The sequence below is a fragment of the Notamacropus eugenii genome, chromosome 1 (genome assembly GCF_028372415.1).
Source record: "Notamacropus eugenii isolate mMacEug1 chromosome 1, mMacEug1.pri_v2, whole genome shotgun sequence".
Classification (NCBI taxonomy): domain Eukaryota; kingdom Metazoa; phylum Chordata; class Mammalia; order Diprotodontia; family Macropodidae; genus Notamacropus; species Notamacropus eugenii.
Genome location: NC_092872.1, coordinates 553,683,622 through 553,703,821, shown reverse-complemented (window position 1 = coordinate 553,703,821; position 20,200 = coordinate 553,683,622). Strand labels below are relative to the sequence as shown.

The 20,200-nt window shown below is 38.7% G+C and overlaps 2 protein-coding genes across 2 annotated transcripts in view; one reads left to right on the top strand and one right to left on the bottom strand.

Annotated features, from left to right (window-relative positions):
* Window positions 1-804: 804 nt before the first annotated feature.
* On the bottom strand, window positions 805-19,494 carry CMPK2 (cytidine/uridine monophosphate kinase 2). Its single transcript, XM_072634288.1, has 5 exons — window positions 18,425-19,494; window positions 9,795-9,909; window positions 9,384-9,585; window positions 5,696-5,929; window positions 805-992 (listed from the first exon to the last, which is right to left on the bottom strand). Exons 1-5 carry the CDS (start codon window positions 19,142-19,144, stop codon window positions 869-871), a joined length of 1,395 nt encoding a protein of 464 aa, XP_072490389.1. The 5' UTR covers window positions 19,145-19,494; the 3' UTR covers window positions 805-868.
* The window catches only part of RSAD2 (radical S-adenosyl methionine domain containing 2), a 31,613-nt gene continuing 30,363 nt past the window's right edge, over window positions 18,951-20,200 (top strand). Inside the window, exon 1 of the mRNA XM_072634289.1 lies at window positions 18,951-19,033. The gene's annotated coding sequence lies outside the window, so the exon portion shown is untranslated. The remainder of the gene's footprint in view (window positions 19,034-20,200) is intronic.

Genomic DNA, 20,200 nt, shown 5'->3' with positions numbered 1-20,200 from the left:
CCAGAAAAAGTATCAATATTCAAAGGGATGCTAAAGGTGATAGAGGAGTGAAGTAATGAGCATTCAGGAGGACGTGCAAGGTCATACAAACTTATTGTTTCAGGATTTGTTTTTTTTAAAAGAAGATAAGAAAATAGTTCCAGGATTGTTTGGAGTTTAGAGTTGCAGTTTGTTCCAGAATTTTTTTTAATAAATAGGAAAGTAGTTCTTTGATTGACCCACTGCTGGAGAATATCATATCATGACATCATGGAAGAGAATATCTGGACAAAAGATAAGCTATAATGCAAGCATTATCCAGAGGGGAATGTTATAGAATATATGTGCATAGATGCATGCATGTATGTGGACATATTATATATATATATATACACATATGTGTGTATTTGTGTACACATTCATAAAACAGGATCACAAGATACAGAGCTGGAAGGTAACTTAGAGAATAGAGTGGTGGGAACAATTTGCTTATGGTCACAGCTAATAGGCAGCAGAGTCTGAATCCTGACCTAGGTTCTCTCACTATAAATGCAGTGCTCTTGTGCCTGCCACATAGATCACAGGATCACAAGTCTAAAGCTTAAATGGACATCTGAGGCTGAGTCCCAACCTTTCATTCTATAAATAAGGAAACTGAGGCCCAACATAGTTAAGTGACTTGCCTAGAGTCCCATAGGTCGTGGAATCAGAGGTAGGACTGAACCTAGTCTTCTAAGCCCATGGCCATGTATGTATTATGCATATTAATTTCCTTCTTTTCCTCCCACACTAATTATCTAACAGGAATCTAGAAAAATAGTGGGATACATTCTGGGGTGAGGTTTATTAATGTATAATTAGGTAAAAATCTGTCACCTTCCAGGAGTGACTACAACGAGGTACAATACTTTTTAATTAAACCTAAAACATTCTGGATGACTTCTTCTCTGTCTGCGTTGGCATCCACTATGTGACATGTAGGATTCTCCATCCTCTGATATGCTATCTCCACCCTGAAAAGCAGAAAGAGGAAAAGTGAGTAATCTGGACAAGACTGAATATGGTTTGTTTTGACCAAGAACTGGAAACCACACAATTCTGGGCAGCATTACTTCTGTCTCACTTTTACATCACTCCCTATTCCAAACTTCAATAATCACCTATTTCAATACTTCAGAGATCCATCATTTTAGTGGCCACAGTGCCCTTTCTACCAATGCATGTCATGATTGCTACACACTTTAATACAAAAGGTTTATGAGATTTATATACTCCCCCACATATATATGAACATATGTGTGTATACATTTATGTAGATGCACACACATGTGTACACATATGCATATCTATATTTGTATGTTTATACCTGTATATTGTTGTTCACTCAGTCATGTCTGACTCTTCATGACCCCATTTGGGGTTTTCTTGGCAAAGATACTGCCATGTCCTTCTCTAGCTCATTTTGCAGATGAAGAAACTGAAACAAACAGGCTTAGGTGACTTGCCCAGGATTACACAGCTAGTGTCTCAGGCCAGATTTGAACTCAGGAAGATGAATCCTCTGATTCTAGGTCCTGTACTCTATCCACTGTGCCATCTAGCTGCCTTGTGTATAGATATAAATAAATGTACACACACACACACACACACACACACACACACACACATCTTTCAGGCTTGTAAAGTACCTTACATACATTCTCTCATTTTAGAGTTACAGTGACTCCAGAAGGTAAGTACAGCAGGGTATTACTTACTCCACTATATGTCTAAGGTAACTGTGATCTCAGGTTGCATGACTTGCCAATGATCAGACAACAAGTGTCAATATTCAGCGACAGGACTCCCTAACTTCAAGCACGGTACCCAATTCACCATACCTTGCTGTCCATTGTGACTTGTATGGTTGAAAAATGTCATCATTTGGTGCTAAATTTTATGGTAAGAAACCTCTACAAACTTGGGCAGGTTATAAATTAATGTTTGTTTGTTGGGGATTGGGGGAATCAAGAGGGGGATATTCTTTAGGAATCTAGAAGTAGAAAAGTGCATGTTCCAATAATATAACTTTTTTGAGTACCCACTATCACCTCCATGCCAGGATGGGGCATTGGTCACCTTTGTATTTTATTACACCTTCGTATTTTAATTGGCTTGTGTTGACAGACTGTCTAATTCTAAATAATATGTCTTCATCAAGACAGCAAGAGACTGAATGAATAAAACCCACACATTATTAAAAATAACTCTCTCTATCCATTATTTTGACCTCCCTATTCCAAGACAAATTTTACTAAAAGTAATTATAAAAGTTCCAGTCCTTCATCTCTAACTGCTTGACATCCCCACTTGGCTGTCCCATAGGTACCTAAAAATCAACCAGAACAGAATTCATTATATTTCTCCCTAAATACATCTTGTCTCCTAACTTTCTACTTCTTTAGAGAGTACTATAATTCCTCCAGTCATACAGACATGCAAACTAGGAGTTATGAGTTCCTCCGTTTGATTTTGAACTCCTTGAATGAAGGGACTGCCTTTGGTCTTTTTCTTTTACATCCCCAAAGTTTAGCACAGTGCCTGACACATAGTAGGAGGTGCTTGTTAAATGTTGATTGATTGGTCTTTGATTCTTCATAGTCACCTGCCATATGTAACCATTTACCTCATCTTGTTGAATCTCCTGCCATAGTAGTTCATATTCATCCTGTTTCCTCATCTTATCTTATACATTGTAGTTCAAATTTTCATCACCTCCTGATTCTAGAACACAATGGCTCTCTCCTAACTGTGCAGATTCTCCCTTTCTGATCCACATTCCCTGCCGTGCATAATCTATAATTCTATAGATTTTCTGACCTCATCAGTTTCCTCCTCAAGAAGCTTCAGTAATTTCTTATTACTCCTAGGATAAAATAGTAATTTCTTTACCTGGCATATTCACGATATGGCTCCATCATGTCTTTCAAAGATGACATTATTCTCTATATTCCAACAAAACCGGGTAACTTGATGTTGCCTGAAGTTCCCCTTTTTACTATCTTTCCATAGGCTGTCTCCCTTACCTGGAAGTTCCTTTCTCACTTCTATTTGCTCACTTCTACTTCCTTTCAAAGCTTGGCTCAAATGCCACCTCATATATGAGCCTTTCCTTTTCTCCTCTCAATTGGTGGAGCAAAAAAAAAAAAAAAAAAATTGGTGGAGCAGTAGCTGATTTTTCACCTACCAAAATCATTTTGTGTTTACTTATTTGTAAACAGGTTGTATTCCTTTGGCAGACTGAAAAGTCCTCAAAAACAGAAATTCTTTCTGTCTTTGGATCTCCTTAGCACATGCCCCAGCATATGTTAGGTGCCTTAAAATGTTTTTGATAATCTGTTCTTCTCTTTCTTTATCTGTTGCCTCACCCCTATAGTAGAGGGCTCCTGAACATATACACTAGCCAGGACTGTCTATCCTTCCATCCCTCATAGGAGGGTGGGGGAGAATGGGATACAATAGAACTTCCTCAAAGGCAATTTTCTATATTTCCCTGTAGGGCACAGGCAACAGTATCTGGGAGTAATATATAAATCCTGGAATACTGAAGCTGGAAGAGTTTCAGTGGTTATCATTCTTTTTTTCTTCCTTGTTGTCTTGTCCCTGTTCACAGGCTCATAGCATATAGAGACAGAAGAAAATTTAAAGAACCACCAAATTCAATTCCCTATTTTACAGCTGTAGAAATATTTAAGGAAGTACAGTACAATGAAAAGTATACTGGATTTAGAGTCAGATCTGAGTGTGAATTCCAGTTCTGCTACATATTCTGTGATCTAAGAAAAGTCATTCAAATTCTCTAGGCCTCATTTTCCTCATGTATAAAATGAAGGGATTGGACGAGGTGGACTAGATTTCAGTTCTAAATCCATGTTTCTACATAACTGAGGACATACATACAGTTCAAGTAGCTTGCACAAAGTTTGCTACAACTCTTCAATGCCCTAATTCTGATCTATGAATGAAAAAGCATTGAATGAAAAGGATGTGCCAGGAACTGAGCAAAGCTCTGAAGATAAAAATACAAAACATTCCTCCCAACAAGAAGTTTATATTCTAAAAAAGGGAAGATAACATATATTTGGGAGTGATGGCCAGAAAAGAGAATTTTAAACTGGAAAGTCATAGGAATGGTTAGTGATAACCTTTCTAGGTGCTACAGTGGATAGCGTTGGACATGGCGTCAGCAAGGCATGAGTTTAAATTCAGTCTCAGACATTATACTAGCTGTGTGACCCTGACCAAGTCAATAAACCTTTGTTTAACTCAGCTTCCTCATCTGTATTCTGGACAAATTCCACTAGTATCTATTTCCTATCTCCAAGGGTTGTGGTGAAGATCATTTAAGATATCTGTAAAACCTTTTAGCTAGCTCTAAGAAACTGGAGTGGTGTTTTAATTAGTGCTCCAAAAATTAGAGATAGAGGGTGACTGCCGTGGAGGGATGTGGGGGACAGAGGGCAGGAAAAGGCACGATGCAGAAAGAGAATGTGGGCCAAGCTGAAAAGCATCATCATGGAGGATCCTGACTAGGCTAGCTTTGCAGAACTCTCAGGGACCCAGGGCAGGAGCTCCTTCAGTAGGAGGGAGGGGAATGACATGAAGATAACCGGAGACTTGGGCTTCAGAATAATCTTGTACTTAATCATTTCTTTCTTGCACTCCATGTCTGATTTTGTGCTTCTTCCGCCCCTCCATATCTCAGCTGAATTCTAACACATATGCTTGCCTCAAGAATAAAATGCAAACACCTTGACCTCAACTTTAAAGTTGTCCATGATCGAGCTCCAGTTCACCTTTACAGATTTATTTCAAATGACCCCGCTCTATGTACTCTGCAGTCCATACACACTATATACTGGTAGCCATTTTCTGGATTTCCCCATTCAATCTCTCACTTCAGTGCTTTTGTATAAGCCACTGGCTCCCATTCCCAGAATGCCTTTTCCCTCCTCTGTTCCTCTTCCCAGAATTTTTTATTCAGTTATCAGCTCAAGTATTCCACCCTCCTTGAAACCACCCTTCTTCCCTCCATCCCCCCCGTTCCCCCCATCAAATTATTTGGGAATGTTGCATTCCCAATGGGGTGTAATCTCCATGGAGCAGTGACTATTTCATTCTCCTCATTCAGTGCTTAGCCCAGTGCCTACTGGACAGTAGATGCAGCTAGGTGGTGCAGTGAATGGGGTGACAGGTCTGGCGTCAAGAAGACCTGAGTTCAAATTTGACCTCTGACACTTACTAGTTGTGTGATATTGGGCAAGTCACCTAGCCTATGCCTGTCTCAGCTCACTTATCTATAAAATGGAAATTTTAAAAAAAGAATCTACTTCCCATTCTTGCGAGGATCAAATGAAATAATATTTATAAAGTGTTTTATAAACCTTAAAATGTTATATAAATGATAACAATAGCTATTATTATTATTATTATTATTATGTCCTTAATATAGTTTTGTTGAAGTGAATTGTACTAAAATAGCTTGACTCTTGTAATACCTGGACTCCTCATTTCAAATTTTTCTTCTGCCTTTCCCTCTACCTGGCTTTTCTAACCCATTGGTATCGCTTTATCCTGATCAATGAAGCTTCCAAGGACTCCTGACCTTGGAAAAAATAGATTTCTCCCATTCCTAGCTCCCAGCCTCAATTAGTTGTGCCATGAAACTGGGACATACTTCTCACGAAATAACTTGTTGATCTCCAGCTCAGTTTCTTCCTTTGTTTTATGCATCCCACGCCCCTGGATCCGCTGTATCCTTGCCTCGGGATTCACAGTTAGCAACAGTACAAGATCAGGTTTGAGCAAATCCTTGGGCCACTGATACACTGAGTGGTGGGCTGGAGGTAGGTAGTGGGGAAGGCCACTTATCTCAGTGGCAATAGCATAAGCAGCTGTGCTGTGCCAGTACCTGCAAGGATGCAAGAAGTAGTGAGTTTCTTGTTACATGAAGTATTTAAGTAGCAAAGGCTAAATGATCTTCTGTGGGGAGTGCTATAAGAAATGGACCTGGGGTGAAATACTGGACTCAATGGGAAGCTCAACTAGATTACTTCCAAGGTCAATATTATCAATAGGAGAAGAAGAGGAAACCTGGGTTCAAATCTCAACACTGATATTTATGAGCAATATGAGCCTAGGTTATCACAGCATCAAAGAATTATAGTTAGAAGAGGTCTTAGGGATCACCGTATTGTCCCCATTCTTCATTTTACTGATGAAGAAACTAAGGCCAACATAGATGGTGACATATCTAAGTTCATTCAAGTTGTAAAGTAGCAAAACTAAGGTACAAACCTGAATCTCTTCCCCCACCCTACGACAAGGCATCCAATAACGTATGTGAAGCCCTCTGTGATCATAAAGTACTAAACGCAAGTTGTGGTGACAACGATGATGTTAATAGCTCACAATTTAGAGCACTTTGATGTTTAGAGAGCATTTTACATAGATTATCGACGATGATGATGATGATGATGATGCATGTGACAGGTGTTTGATAAGCATTTGCTGAAGGGGATTCTAAGCCACCTGGAACAGGTACTATGAATGCCTGATTTTAATACACTTTCATTTCAATCCTTTGGCAGGAACTGTTGGTTTAAAAATTGACGTTTTTCAATTGTGCACCTTAACCACTTCTATGTGGAAGATCAAATTTGCCTCCCTTGTTTTTCAGCTAGGTCACAGTGTCCTCCTCAATGTTGGAAGAACAAAATGGATTTCATTAGACTCTCTGAATATGAACCCAAACTACACAGACAACAATAGTAAGTACTTCCTCTTTAAGGTGACATTTTTATCTCTTTAAAGAATTAAATTATCAGGAAGTCAGGACTCCAAAAATGAAAACTGAACAGATTAATAAGTGAAAAACTTGGTGACTCATGCTACCCAAAACACTCCCAGATACTACCAAAACAGATTAAAATGTAATTAGGAAATAGTTAACAAAATAAATAAAATTATATATTTAAACATAGACAACATTACATTTTAAAGCAAAGTCAATATGTAGCCCACAAGGATCCTTATGTGGAGATTAGTAGCCCCTATTTCTATTGATGCAGAAGGTGGGATTTTATCTGGGACCTGAAAGAAAGCCAGGAGGCAGACTTGGGAAGAGTATTCTAAGAATGGGAGAAAGACAATGAAAGCATTTGGAGTTGAAAGATGGAGTGTCTTCTTTGAGCAATAGTCATAGTCATTGAATCAAAAAGTACACAGAAGGGTATAAGGTATAAGAAGACTAGAAAGGTGAAAAGGTTTCAGGTTATAAAGAGCGTTGAACTTCAAACAAAGGATTTTATATTTGATTCTGTAGGTAACAAGAGCCCCTTGAATTTCTTGGGTAGAAAGGTGATATGTTCAAATCTATACTTTAAGATCACTTTGGTAGCTGAGTGGAGGAAGGACTTAAGTGGAGAAAAACATGGAAAGAAGACCAAACAAAATATAGTCCAGGTGTGAGGAAATGAGGGCCTGCACCAGGAGGGTGGCAGCATAAGATGAGAAAAGGGAAAATATTCAAAAGAAGTTACAAAGGTAAAATCCAAAAGCCTACCCAACATATTGGATATGAGAGGGAAGAGAGACTGAAAGGTCAAGGATGATACTTAAGTTTTGAGTCTGGATAAATGGGAGGATAACGGTGCCCTCAAGAGAAATATGGGCATTTGGAAAGGGGAAGGGTTTGGAGGGAAAGATGATGAGTTCAGATTTGGACATGTTGAGTTTAAGAAGTCTCTGAGACATCTATTTCCAGATGTCCCATAGCCAGCTACAGATGCAAAACTGAAAGGTCAGCAGAGAAGTCAGGGCTAGATAAGCACTTTTGAGAATCATCAGTGTAGAGATGATAACTGAATCTGTGAAATCTGATGAGGTCACCAAGTGCAACAGTATAGAGAGAGAAGACTTAAAATGTCTAGTACAGAAACCTGTGGAACACCCATGGCTAGAAGGCACGACCCAGATGAAGATCTAGTAAAGGCGACTTAGAAGGAGCAGTAGGAGAATGAGGAGAGAATGAAAACATAAAAACCTAGAAAGAAGAGAGAGTACCAAAGAGAAGAGGGTGAAAGTTTCTAAGGCTGCACAGTGGTCAAGAAGGATGTAGACTGAGAAAAGGCCATTAGACGGGTCAACTAAGAGAGTATTTGGAACTTTGGAGAGAGCAATTTCAGTCTCACCTAAAACTCCATCTTCTTTAAGATGGCTTTCAGTCTTCCTTAATCTTAGTGACTTCCCTCTGAGATTACCCCTGCCGCTACTTTATCCTGGATATATTTTGTTTGTATGTACATATTTGGATGTTGTCTCTCCCATTAGACTAAAAACTTTTTGGGAGCAGGCACTATATTTTTCCTTTCTTTGAATCCCCTGGCATATAGAAGATACTTAGTTCGTTGGCAGATGGCAAAGATCTGAGGCAAAAACACAATCTGTACAAATCTATATAATGTGCAATCACAATATGCAGTCTATACAAACCAGTGAACTGAGAAACTCTGGGGAATTGAAAATGATGTAACAAATCCTCAAGTCTAAAGCCTAATGGTGCCTCATTCTTTTCTCAATCTCAGTACCTTTTAGGAAAAATAAAGCTTTCATTGCTTGGGGCCTACTCTGATTAAATATCTCCCTCAACAGCAAATTCTGCATTACATCAAGAGTATGGGTTATTAAAAACTTACATCATCAACCCTTAGAGTGTAAAGGAAGTTAGTTAGAACAATACATAAAGTAACTGAACCTGGAGTCAGAAAGATCTGATTTAAAATTCAGCCTCAGTTGTTTACTAGCTATTGGACCTTGGGTGAATTGCTCAAGTTCACTTTGCCTCAATTTCCTCATCTGTAAAATGAATACGATAACAGCATGTATGTCACAGGGTTGTTGTAAGGATCAAGAAAGATAGCATTTATAAAGTTTTCTGTAAACCTTAATTGCTAGCAGTGATAACAATATTACTATTTTGTATAGTGCTAAGAAGGACTTGAATTTAGGGATACGGAGACTGAATCTTAGTTCTGACACTTAGGAACTATATGAACTAGACTGACAGGCCATTTCATTTTATTTCACTGTAAACCTCAGTTTCCTTTATCTGTATAAAGGGAATAATAATTCATAGACTGAGAGTGGGAAAGGACCTCAAAGTCACTTAGTCAAAATCTCCCAATATTTCTTGCTATTTCTTGTACTCCTTAGACCTCATTGGGTTATTTATTGGAGAGGGATTTATAAACCTTAAACTCCTATGTTTCTGTGAACTGCATTTTTATTTCATTAAAAATATTACCTATAAACAAAATTCATAAAAATAAAGAAGATATGTGATGTAAATATACCTTTATACTTACCTGTCTATAATCACAGGAGTCTGGGTAGATGCTTTAGCTATTTCAGAAGCAACGATATAGTTTCCCAAAGAGTAATATGCTCGCCTGATGATTGTTGGCTGATCATCAAATATTTTTCTCCACTGGGTGACACAGTTTGGAGGTGACTTTAAGAAGACAGCATTCAGTGCTTTTGAGACTTTCTGGGTCACTGTAGTTTTGCCTGTATTTCATACACAAGACAAAAAAAACTGTCTTGTTCACTAAAATCAGATAAAGCACAAAAATTAATATGGCCTATGTAATTCATCATCCCAGAGACTACCTATGGTGCCTTGCACAGAATTACTTAATGAGCATTTGCTGACTTGAAAATAAACTCAAATTCCATAATTATTATTGTAACTTATGAATGACAAAATAGTGTCTTACCAGTGGCATCCAAACCCTCAATAACAATGACAGGGAACTTTCCTTTCTGGACATTCTTCGGGCATTTATCCACCAAATTAAGGACTTCTTGGGCCTCAGGAATTAGAGATGTACACTGTAATGACAATTTTCATTCATGAATTCTTGAAACTCCCTCCTTCCTTGAAACACCCCCATTAGACATATTTTAGATCTATTAGGACCATGTTGTTTAGACCTATGAAGACCAAGAATATACAAGTATAGAAAAACAAAACTGGTTCAACCTTTCTGGAAAGCAAGCGGGAATTACACAAAGAAAGTACATAAAATGTTCAGGTTCCTGAATTCAGAGATTTCTTTGCTAGGCATTTACTTCAAAGAGATCAGTGATACTATAAAGAAGTCCCATATGCACAACTAAAATATTTGTAGTAGCATTTTTTTTTCCAGAAGTAAAGAATTGTCAGCAAAGTAGATAACCATAGATTGACATTGGCTAAACAAACTGTGGTTCATGGACAATACAGAATATTTCAGTTAAGAAAAGAATATGATGAATAAAGAGCAGGATGGGAAGAGATATGAAATGATACGGAGTGGAAAAGACCTAAAAAATTATATGCATAATGACAAGAGTGACATGACTGGAAAGAACAACAAAATGGCTGAAAATGAATGGTACAAAATTATAGTAACTCTAAAGAGGAACTATGAGAAGAACCTCCCCTGACTCCTTTGCATAAGTGGGAGAAATCATGTGCTCTTTATTGATCATATTCAATATATTTTGTTATGTTGACTTTTTTCACCTTATTTTTATTTAAATGGATGGATGGATCTCTGGGAAGGAGAGAAAGAAGGGACACATTGGAAGATAGGAGAAGTAAAAACAAAAGATATTAATAAAATTTGTTTTTAAAAGTCATACAGCCCAACTGTATGCCCATAAATCCTACAATCTAAATGAAATGGATCAATATTTAAAAAAATATAAATTGCCCAGATTAACAGAAGAGGAAGTTGAATACTTAAATAACCCCATCTCAGAAAAAGAAATTGATCAAGTCATCAAGAAACTCCTTAGGAAAAAATCTCTAGGGCCAGATGGACTGACAAGTGAATTCTTTCAAACCTTTAAAGAACAGTTAATTCCAATACTATATAGACTGTTTGGGAAAACTGGGAAAGGAGTCCTACCAAATTCTTTTTATGATATAAATATTGTTCTGATACCTAAACCAGAAAGAGCCAAAACAGAGAAAAAAAATTATAGACCAATTTCTCTAATGAATATAGATGCAAAAATTTTAAGAAAGATATTAGTGAAAAGAATACAGCAATTTATCATGATAATAATACATTATGATCAGGTAGGATTTGTACCAGGAATGCAGAGTTGGTTCAATATTAGGAAAACTATCAGCATTATTGATCATATCAACAACAAAACTAATAGAAACCACAAGATTATCTCAATAGAAGCAGAAAAAGTTTTTGACAAAATACAACACCCATTCATATTGAAAACAGTGGAGAGCATAGTAATGGAACTTTCCATAAAATAATAAGCAATATGTACCTAAAACCATCATTAAGCATTATATGCAATGGGGAAAGGCTAGATGCATTTCCAATAAGATCAGAGGTGAAACTAGGATGTCCATTATCACCACTGTTACTCAATATGGTACTAGAAATGCTAGCTGTAGCAACAGAAGAAAAAGAAATTGAAGGAATTAGAATAGGCAAAGAAGAAAGTTATCACTCTTTGCAGATGATATGATGATATACTTAGAGAATCCCAGAGATTCAAGTAAAAAGCTACTTGAAATAATAAATAACTTTGGTAAAGTTGCAGGTTACAAAATAAACCTAGATAAATCATCTGCATTTCTATATATTACTAATGAAGCCTAATAGCAAGAGATAGGAAAAAAAAATCCCATTTAAAGTTACAGTAGACATTATAAAATATCTGGGGGTCTACCTGCCAAAACAAACCCAGGGACTATATGAACACAATTACAAAACACTTTTCACACAAATAAAGTCAGATCTAAGTAAGTGGAAAAACATCAGTTGCTCGAGACTAGGCTGACCCAATATAATAAAAATGACAATTCTAGCTAAATTAATTTACCTATTCAGTGCCATATCAATCAAATTACCAGATAATCATTTTCTAGAGCTAGAAAAAATAATATCAAAATTCATCTGGAAGAACAAAAGGTCCACAATATCAAGGAAACTAATAAAAAGAAATGTGAGGGAAGGTGGCCTAGCCCTACCAGATCTCAAATTGTATTATAAAGCAGCAATCATCAAAACCACTTGGTACTGGCTAAGAAATAGAAGGGTAGACCAGTGGAATAGGTTAGGTACTCAACACACAGCAGTCAATGAATATAGCAATCTACTGTTTGATAAACCCATGGACCCCAGCTTCTATGAGGAGAACTCACTGTTTGACAAAAATTGCTGGGAAAACTGGATAACAGTGTGATAGAAACTGGGCATAGACCAATCCCTGACACCATACACAAGAATGAAGTCCAAATGGATATATGATCTAGGTATAAAGACTGATACTATAAACAAATTAGGGGAGCAAGGAGTAGTGTATTTGTCAGATTTATGGAGAATGGAGAAATTTTTGACCACACAAGAGACAGAGAACATTATAAAGTGCAAAGTGGATAATTTTGATTACCTTAAATTGAAAAGTTTTTTTCACAAAAACCCAATGCAATCAAGATTAGGAGGGATGCAGAAAACTGGGAATTTCTGCAACTATTAAGTGTGGTATAGGCCTGATTTCTAAAATATATATAAAGAACTGAGTCAAATGTCTAAACCTACAATTCATTCCCCAACTGATAAATGGTCAACGGATATGAAGAGGCAGTTAGTTTTCAGAGAAAGAAATTAAAGCTATGTAAGGTCATATGAAAAAATGCTCTAAATCACTATTGATTAGAGAGGTGCAAATCAAAACAGCTCTGAAGTACCACATCACACCTATCAGATTGGCTAATGTGACAAAACAGGAAGATGATAAATAATGGAGAAGATGTGGGAGAGTTGGAACATTAATTCATTGTTGGTGGAGCAGGGAGCTGATCCAACCATTCTGGAGAACAATTTGGAACTATGCCCAAAGGGCTACAAAAATGTGCATACATACCCTTTGACCCAGTAATATCGCTTCTAGGACTGTATCCCAAAGAGATCATAAAAATGGGAAAGGGTCCCACATGTACAAAAATATTTATAGCAACTCTCTTTGTGGTGGCCAATAACTGGAAATCGAGAGGATGTCCATCAACTGGGGAATGGCTGAACATGTTCTGGCATATGAATACAATGGAATACTATTGTGCTATAAGAAATGATGAACAGGAAGACTTCAGAGAGGCCTAGAAGGACTTATCTGAACTGATGCTGTGTGAAAAGAGCAGAACCAAGGGAACTTTGTACATAGCAACAACCACAATGTATGAGGAATTTTTCTAGTAGACTTAGTCCTTCACAGCAATGCAAGAACCTAAAAAATGCCCAATGAACTCTTGAGGCAAAACACCTTCCACATCCAGAATTGGATGGAATTGGATCACAGAATGAAGCAGACCTTTCTCTTGTGTTAATGTTTTGTTTTATTTTATGGTTTCTCCCATTCATTTTAATTCTTCTATGCAACATGACTAAGGTGAAAATGTATTTAATAGGAATGTGCGTGTAGAACCTATATAAGATTGCATGCTGTCTTGGGGAGGGAGTGGGGAGGGAGGGAAAAGGAAGAAGAGGGAGGGAAAAAACATCTAAGATATATGGAAGTGATTGTAGAAAACTGAAAACAAAATAATTTAAAATAAAAAATAAATAATTCAAAAAATAAATAAAGGTCATACAAACAAATCAACACTTTTAAAACACTAATACTTCAAAGAAAATATTCCATGCCTTATATGTATACACAGTATACATGTATGTGAGTAGTGAATTTGGAGAATTGTTTTGGCCAAATACATTCATCACTCAGAAGGCAACCTTACTGTGATAAGTCTCTCAACTGCCTAAGTGTTATCAGACAACAGACACAGGCTGTAAAAACTCCAGCCTTCTCTTACGCTGGCTGTACCCTGAGAAAATCTCCCTTTGACTATTATGTTACCTCCCCAACCTTGCATGCTTCTCTCACTCCTTAGGTTCATAGATCTAGAGCTATAAGGGATCTCAGAAGCAATCTAATCCACCCCCTTTGTTTGAAAGACAAGAAAGCTGAGGCCCAGAGAAGTTAGTTGACTTGTCTGAGGTCCCCTAGTGGGCAACCATTTGTTCCAGTGACCATGGAATCTTCGATGTCTGACCTGGCTCTAAATGTTCTACAGTACCTACTTCAGCCACCTTCACTGCCATTGTAACAAACTGTTGTGCAATCCACTGGGAGCAAGTCTTCTCATACTTGGGGTAGATATCCCCCTAACTCACTGACTAGTTTGAGGCCTCAGTTACCTCTTACTTGATTTAGCCCATCTGTCAAGAAAGTTTCACCTGGGTGTCACCACTACATTATTATAGCCTCTTGGAGCCATAGGTGAGAGTTGGACACTGAAGGTAAATGAACACTCCTGAAAAAGACTTGGCAAAACCAATGAGTTCACTAAGTAATTAAAATAAAGTGGAGAAATTCTGTTACTATCATGCTAATTTAATATACATTTTAAAATATATATACATATATTATATATACAAGAAGATATTTTCATATACAATTTTTCCTTTTTCATTCTTCTTAGTTCATGTTTGTTGATATTACATTCATAACTTGTTTTTTTTAAATGAAGGGGCTTTTTCATTGCTACAAATGGAGGTTTTAAAAAGGAAACTACTATTTAGGAGTTTCAAAATATTCTATGTGTAGCCTTAAAGATGTATAACTTTGAAGCACAAAATACATTTAGAGTTCTGGTCTGTCTAAATTATCATTAGTGCTGTTATCATTAAGACAGTTCCTTACTGTATAGTCACACCATATCGATGCTTTAGGAGAATACTCAAACTGGGCACTAAGAGCTATAATTATAACTCTGGCTATTGAAAGCTTTAAAAGAAAGCTTTTTCTAGGAATGAATCTAAAACTCCTGCTATTTAATTATTATTATCAGTTACTAGGCTTTCACCCTTGTAAGAAAAAAAGAGATTGAGAAAAATCTCAGCTTTATAGGTTACTCCTGTATAAAAACTCCCTCTCTTCCTTTTTCTAATTTCTTTTTTTATTTTTTTGTCTTTCCTAACTTCTCCTTAGGGTTGTTTAGCTCCATTTTTTAACAAATACCCTGGCCTTTACTTTCAGCAATTATTATAAAACAAACCCAAACACACATAAAAAATTTAGGTGTTAACAATGGAATACTGGATAGAGTCCTGAATTCGGTTCAGGATTCTTAGGTTATGGTGCTCACTGACTGTGGCTTTGGTAAATACTTCCCATCTGTATGTGCTTCAGGTGTTCCCATCTGAAAAATAGAAGCAACAGCACTTGCACTATCTACATGAGGAATATAGCCTTTGAAATGAAAACTGAGATTGCATAATATTGAGAATTCTTGTTGATCAAATCTGTATCACTGAATATATCAACTTTCTAGGAAGATCCTTCAAGAGGAAAAGGCCTACTTTGAAGTTTACTATCCCAAAACTAGGCAAAAATTATGACTAGAATGGGCAGGTTTCTTCAATGTCCTCCAGATTTATGCTTCATCTTGAAATGGTTCTCCCTGTGGAGGGACATATTCCTCCTAAGGTTAGCATTGTTACCTTCCTCGCTAATGGAACCTGTTAATCCTTGAAAATAAAGAATGAACAACTACAGACAATAAAAATACTAACAAGTCACATTTGTGTAGCCACAGTATCAGCATGGGACAGGCAAAAGATTGGTTAGTAGTTCTGGAGTAAGATAACTAGCATTCAAATCCCATACCAATCTTTCTATCTATGCAACTCTGGGTGAGTTACTTAACATCTCTAGGCCTCAGTTTCTTCCTCTGCTAAATCAGGGGCTTGGATGAGATGATAGTTAAGGTTATTTCCACCTCTCGATCCTTTGATGTTTTATTTAAATTGTATTTAACTACTAACTACCTATTATTTATTTGCACTTATTTTCTTTATATTTATTCAGTATATTTTGCATATATATATATATATATATACATAAATATATAAACACGTGTGAGTGTGTGTGTGTGCGCGTGCACCCCTGTGTGGGGAGAGGGAATGATCCCTCCATGCAAACGCAAGCTACATCAGTGTACTGTTTCATTCTTTGTGTTTCTATCCCCAGGAACTAGCACAGTGTGGGCACATAATTTGTTGTAGTAGTTCAGTTGCGTGCAACCCTTCATGACCCCTTGTGGGGTTTTCTTGGCAAAGATACTGGAGTGGTTTACCTTTTTCTTCTCCAGCTCATTTTATAGATGAGTAAACTGAGGTAAACAGGGTTAAGCGACTTGCCCAGGGTCAAAGAGCTAGTTAAGTGTCTGAGGCTGGATTTGAAGTCTGGTCTTCCTGACTCCAGATCCAGCACTCTATCTACTACACTGCCTAGCTGCCCACATGCACATAATAAGCATTTAATAAACTCTTGCTGATTGATTAGGTGGTTGACTGATGTCATAGGACTTTAGTTACATAAAATATTCTTTCTAAATTATCTCCATTTGATCCTCATAAATGTCCCTGTCATCTTAGTTTTACTTACAGTATTTTACAGATAAAGTAATTAATTGAAGCTCAAAAAAAGTGAAATGAATTGACCAAGATCATAATAAACACAAAGCATAACTAACTGTGGCCTATATTTGGTACATACACAAAATGTTTGGTGATCAGTCAGTGCTGTAACCTATTATAGTAAGTATCTTGAGAGATGAATATGGATCTTCTCTTAATGTCATGATACCCAGAACAGTAACATGAATATTGTTATCATAACAGCAGAACATCTTTTTTCATGAATACCTTTCCATGCTACCTCTGTTCACTTCTCACAGTGCCTCAATGACAGGAGTATAGAGGGAAGGAGCAGACTTTCAGAAAGTCATTTTTTCTCAGTGGTTTTCAGTTTGGGGTAGTGGACTAATTCTTCTTTAAAGTTACATCCAGTTCCATGTTTTTTACCCTGTGGTCCTTTGAAATTTCATCATCCCTCCTAGTAATGTTCATGTATTTGAGGACCATGCCATCAGAGAAATGATGACATGACTTGCACTTGACTTTGTTTTAAGTGGGGGAGGGCTATGTAGGTCATTAGCCTTACTTCTCCTCCAGAGCCATCTGAATCCAGTGACCAGATATCCATTAGGATGACTGGAGATGATCCAGGATAAGGCAATTGGGGTTAAGTGACTTGCCCAAGGTCATACAGCTAGTGAGTGTCAAGTGTCTGAGGTGAGCTATGAGCTCAGGTGCTCCTGACTTCTGCACTAGTGCTTTATCTACTGCACCACCTAGCTGCCCCATAGTAATGTATAGAGATCTTGGGACTGGCCTAATGTCACAAAATCAATTATCAAAAAAATAAAAAAAAAATCAATTACCACCAGATCACTGTTTAGAACCCAGGACTCCAGAAACTTCATTTCTCATAGATGTGGCCAGCAAAACGGTCTCAATCTCCCAAAGTATAGCCTTCTTTTGAATGAATTCTACCTGGCCAGAATCAGTTACAGGTAAGGTAACCAAAATCAAAACTAAAACAAAAAATAGTAAGAAGCAACAAGTTTCTGGGGTAAAACGTCAAATGGCTGTCAAATCTAGTTAAGGGAGAAAAGATACCAGATTTAGAGTCGGGGATCTGGGTTGAAATTCCACCTCTGCAACTTGCTATGTGTATGATCCTGGACAATTCATTTTATCTCTTTGGGCCTCAATTTCTTTCTCCAGAAAAAAGGGGGAAGGGATGCTTGCTGACTAGTTTATCTACAAAGTCCTTTCTATATTTAAATTTACTCTCTTAGGATCTCTAGGGCGGCCAGGTGGCAAAGTAGATAAGAGTGTCAGGTAGTAAGTCAGGAAGACCTGAGTTCAACTCTGGTAACTCTGATCTCATATACTCTCTGGTTGTGTGACCCTGGTCAAGTCATTATCCCTGTTCGCATCAGTTTCCTTATCTCGAAAATAAGTTGGAGAAGGAAATGGCAAACCACTCCAGGATCTTTGCCAAGAAAATTGCAAATGAGTTGAAAATTGCAAACAGAGTTGGATGGTACTGGATAACAGCAAGGACAACTACAACCTCTCCTGACCTAGGTTTTCTCACCTGTAAAATGAGGAGGCTGGATTGGAAGATTTCTAAAAAACTAGAAAAGATCAATGAATTTGGCATCAGAGGTTCTAGGTTTGAATCCCAAGGTTGGGCTCACAAAAACCAGTGTGACCTTGGAGAAGTCATTTAACCTTTTATGTTAAAAAAAAACAAAACAAAACTTTACATATAAAGAAACCTGTGTTCCTTATATGTAAAATGAGAGGGTTTTTCTTGCAGTCCTCTCCAGTTTTAAATTTATGATGCCTTAAACCTTATTATTATTATTATTATTATTATTGTTAGGACAGTCCATTCTAGGTTGATGCTGAATTCTTACCTCCTCAAAAACCTTTCGGGTTTTTTCAAGGCTGGGAAACACCACAGACATGGGCAGGTCTGGCACTAAAGGGTGCAGCGGAGGCTCCACAGCGGGCACCACTCGGAACTTCACCCTTTCCTCTCCTAATCTTTCTGGCAGCTCCCACAGCTTCTGCCACAGCAGGCCACTGTGGTCAGCATCGAACATGCCCAGATGTGGGCGTGGAGGCTCGCAGGCGACCAGCAGACCCTCCAAGGCGCGCTGTATCTGCAGGCAGTCTTGGGGATCCCACAGGATGAAGCCCTTCTCCGGGCTCCCCTCCGAGTTGTTGGGGGAGTAGGAGAGCAGGCGCCGCAGCTGGCACTTCTGGAAAGGGTCCCGGCTAAGCTGCTGTAGCAGTTGGTGGTGCAGGCGCGCAGCGCGGATCCGCCCCTTGTAGCCCGACCCTGGCGCTATGGGCACGCACAGGGAGTAGCTGCGCCCCGGCGCCAGGAGGAACGACTCTAGCCTGGGATCTCTGCGGGCCAGGGCGCGCCTGTCTGCGTTGTCACCCGTCTCACTGCTGAGGGTGAAATGAACCAGACGGGAGTCTGGCAGCTCCAGTACGAAGAAGCGGTCCAGGACCAGGTCAGGCGAGTACTGAACGCTGATCCGGCGGCAGACAGCTGGTACCTGCGGCTGCCCCATCCTCTCCAAGAATCTGAGAACGAAGTCGCCCAGGCGAGGGACAAAAGCCATAGCGAGGGGCCGCTGGCCCCGCCCCGAAGGGCGAGATCAGAAATAGGAAAGGAAACCGACCCAGAAACGAAACCTAGCGATAGGACTGGGGTTCGGGGGCTGGGGGAGATGGGGGGGACGCCCTGAGCGGGCAAGGCTCGCGAAGAAACGAAAGATCGGAGGTGGGCGGGGGCTGGGCACAGCAGAGGCCTCGCGGTCAGCGCCCAGGGATGGCCCTGGCTGCACAAGCCTCAGGCGCCCTTTCCTTGGGACCGAGCTGGGAGAAGGGGGCACAGGGGGTGTTAAGTTTTACCTATTTGGTCCCGGGCATGGAAATAAATGCAGAAAACGATGAAACCCAAGAACCTAGGCCTAGCTGGGTTGCCTGGGAGCCTGAGGTGGGTGGGGCTGGAGGATACTAATGGCTTCTTTGTATCCCCTTGGGGTGCTGCTTTAAGCAAGTAGGCCCACAGGTGAGATTTCTACACCAAATTGGCTGAAAGCCTGTGATGTGGAGCTAAAAGGGCCATTGTATCAGAGTTACTTTAGGAACTCAGACTCTAACTCTAAAGTTTACTTTTCCTTACACTGTTACCTTATGGTTTTGGGAGTCAGTGGAAGTGAGTTCACATGCTGGCCCTGCCACTCATTACTATTATGACCTTGGACATATTATTTAATTTCTCTGGGCCTTAGTTTCCTCATCATGAGGTGGTGTAGATGACCTCTGAAATTTCTTCCAGCTAAAAATAGATATATCTCTATCTCTATCTATCTATCTGTCTGTCTGTCTGTCTGTCTATCTATCTGTCTATCCATCCCTTAGCTCTCTAGGTCTCAGTTTCCTCATCTGTAGAACAAGGGAATTAAAATAGATGGCCTCTAAATTCCTTTCTAGGCTCTAATTTTTGATATATGATTGTTAGAGATGTTCTCCTTGTCCACCACTACCCCTCTCCCCCCTTAGATTGTAACATCCATGAGGTTAGAGACTCTCTTATGTCAGGCACTAAGGTACATTGGAAAGAGTATTAAAGTTGGGGTCTAAAGACCCAGGTTAAAGTCCTGTCATGGTCA

Coding starts and splice junctions, on each gene's coding strand:
- CMPK2 (XM_072634288.1), bottom strand. CDS start 19,144: ATGGCTTTTGTCCCTCGCCTGGGCGACTTCGTTCTCAGATTCTTGGAG. Junction 9,910..18,424: donor CCCGAAAGGTTTTTGAGGAG/GTAAGAATTCAG, acceptor TTGTCATTACAG/TGTACATCTCTAATTCCTGA. Junction 9,586..9,794: donor TGAGGGTTTGGATGCCACTG/GTAAGACACTAT, acceptor TATGAAATACAG/GCAAAACTACAGTGACCCAG.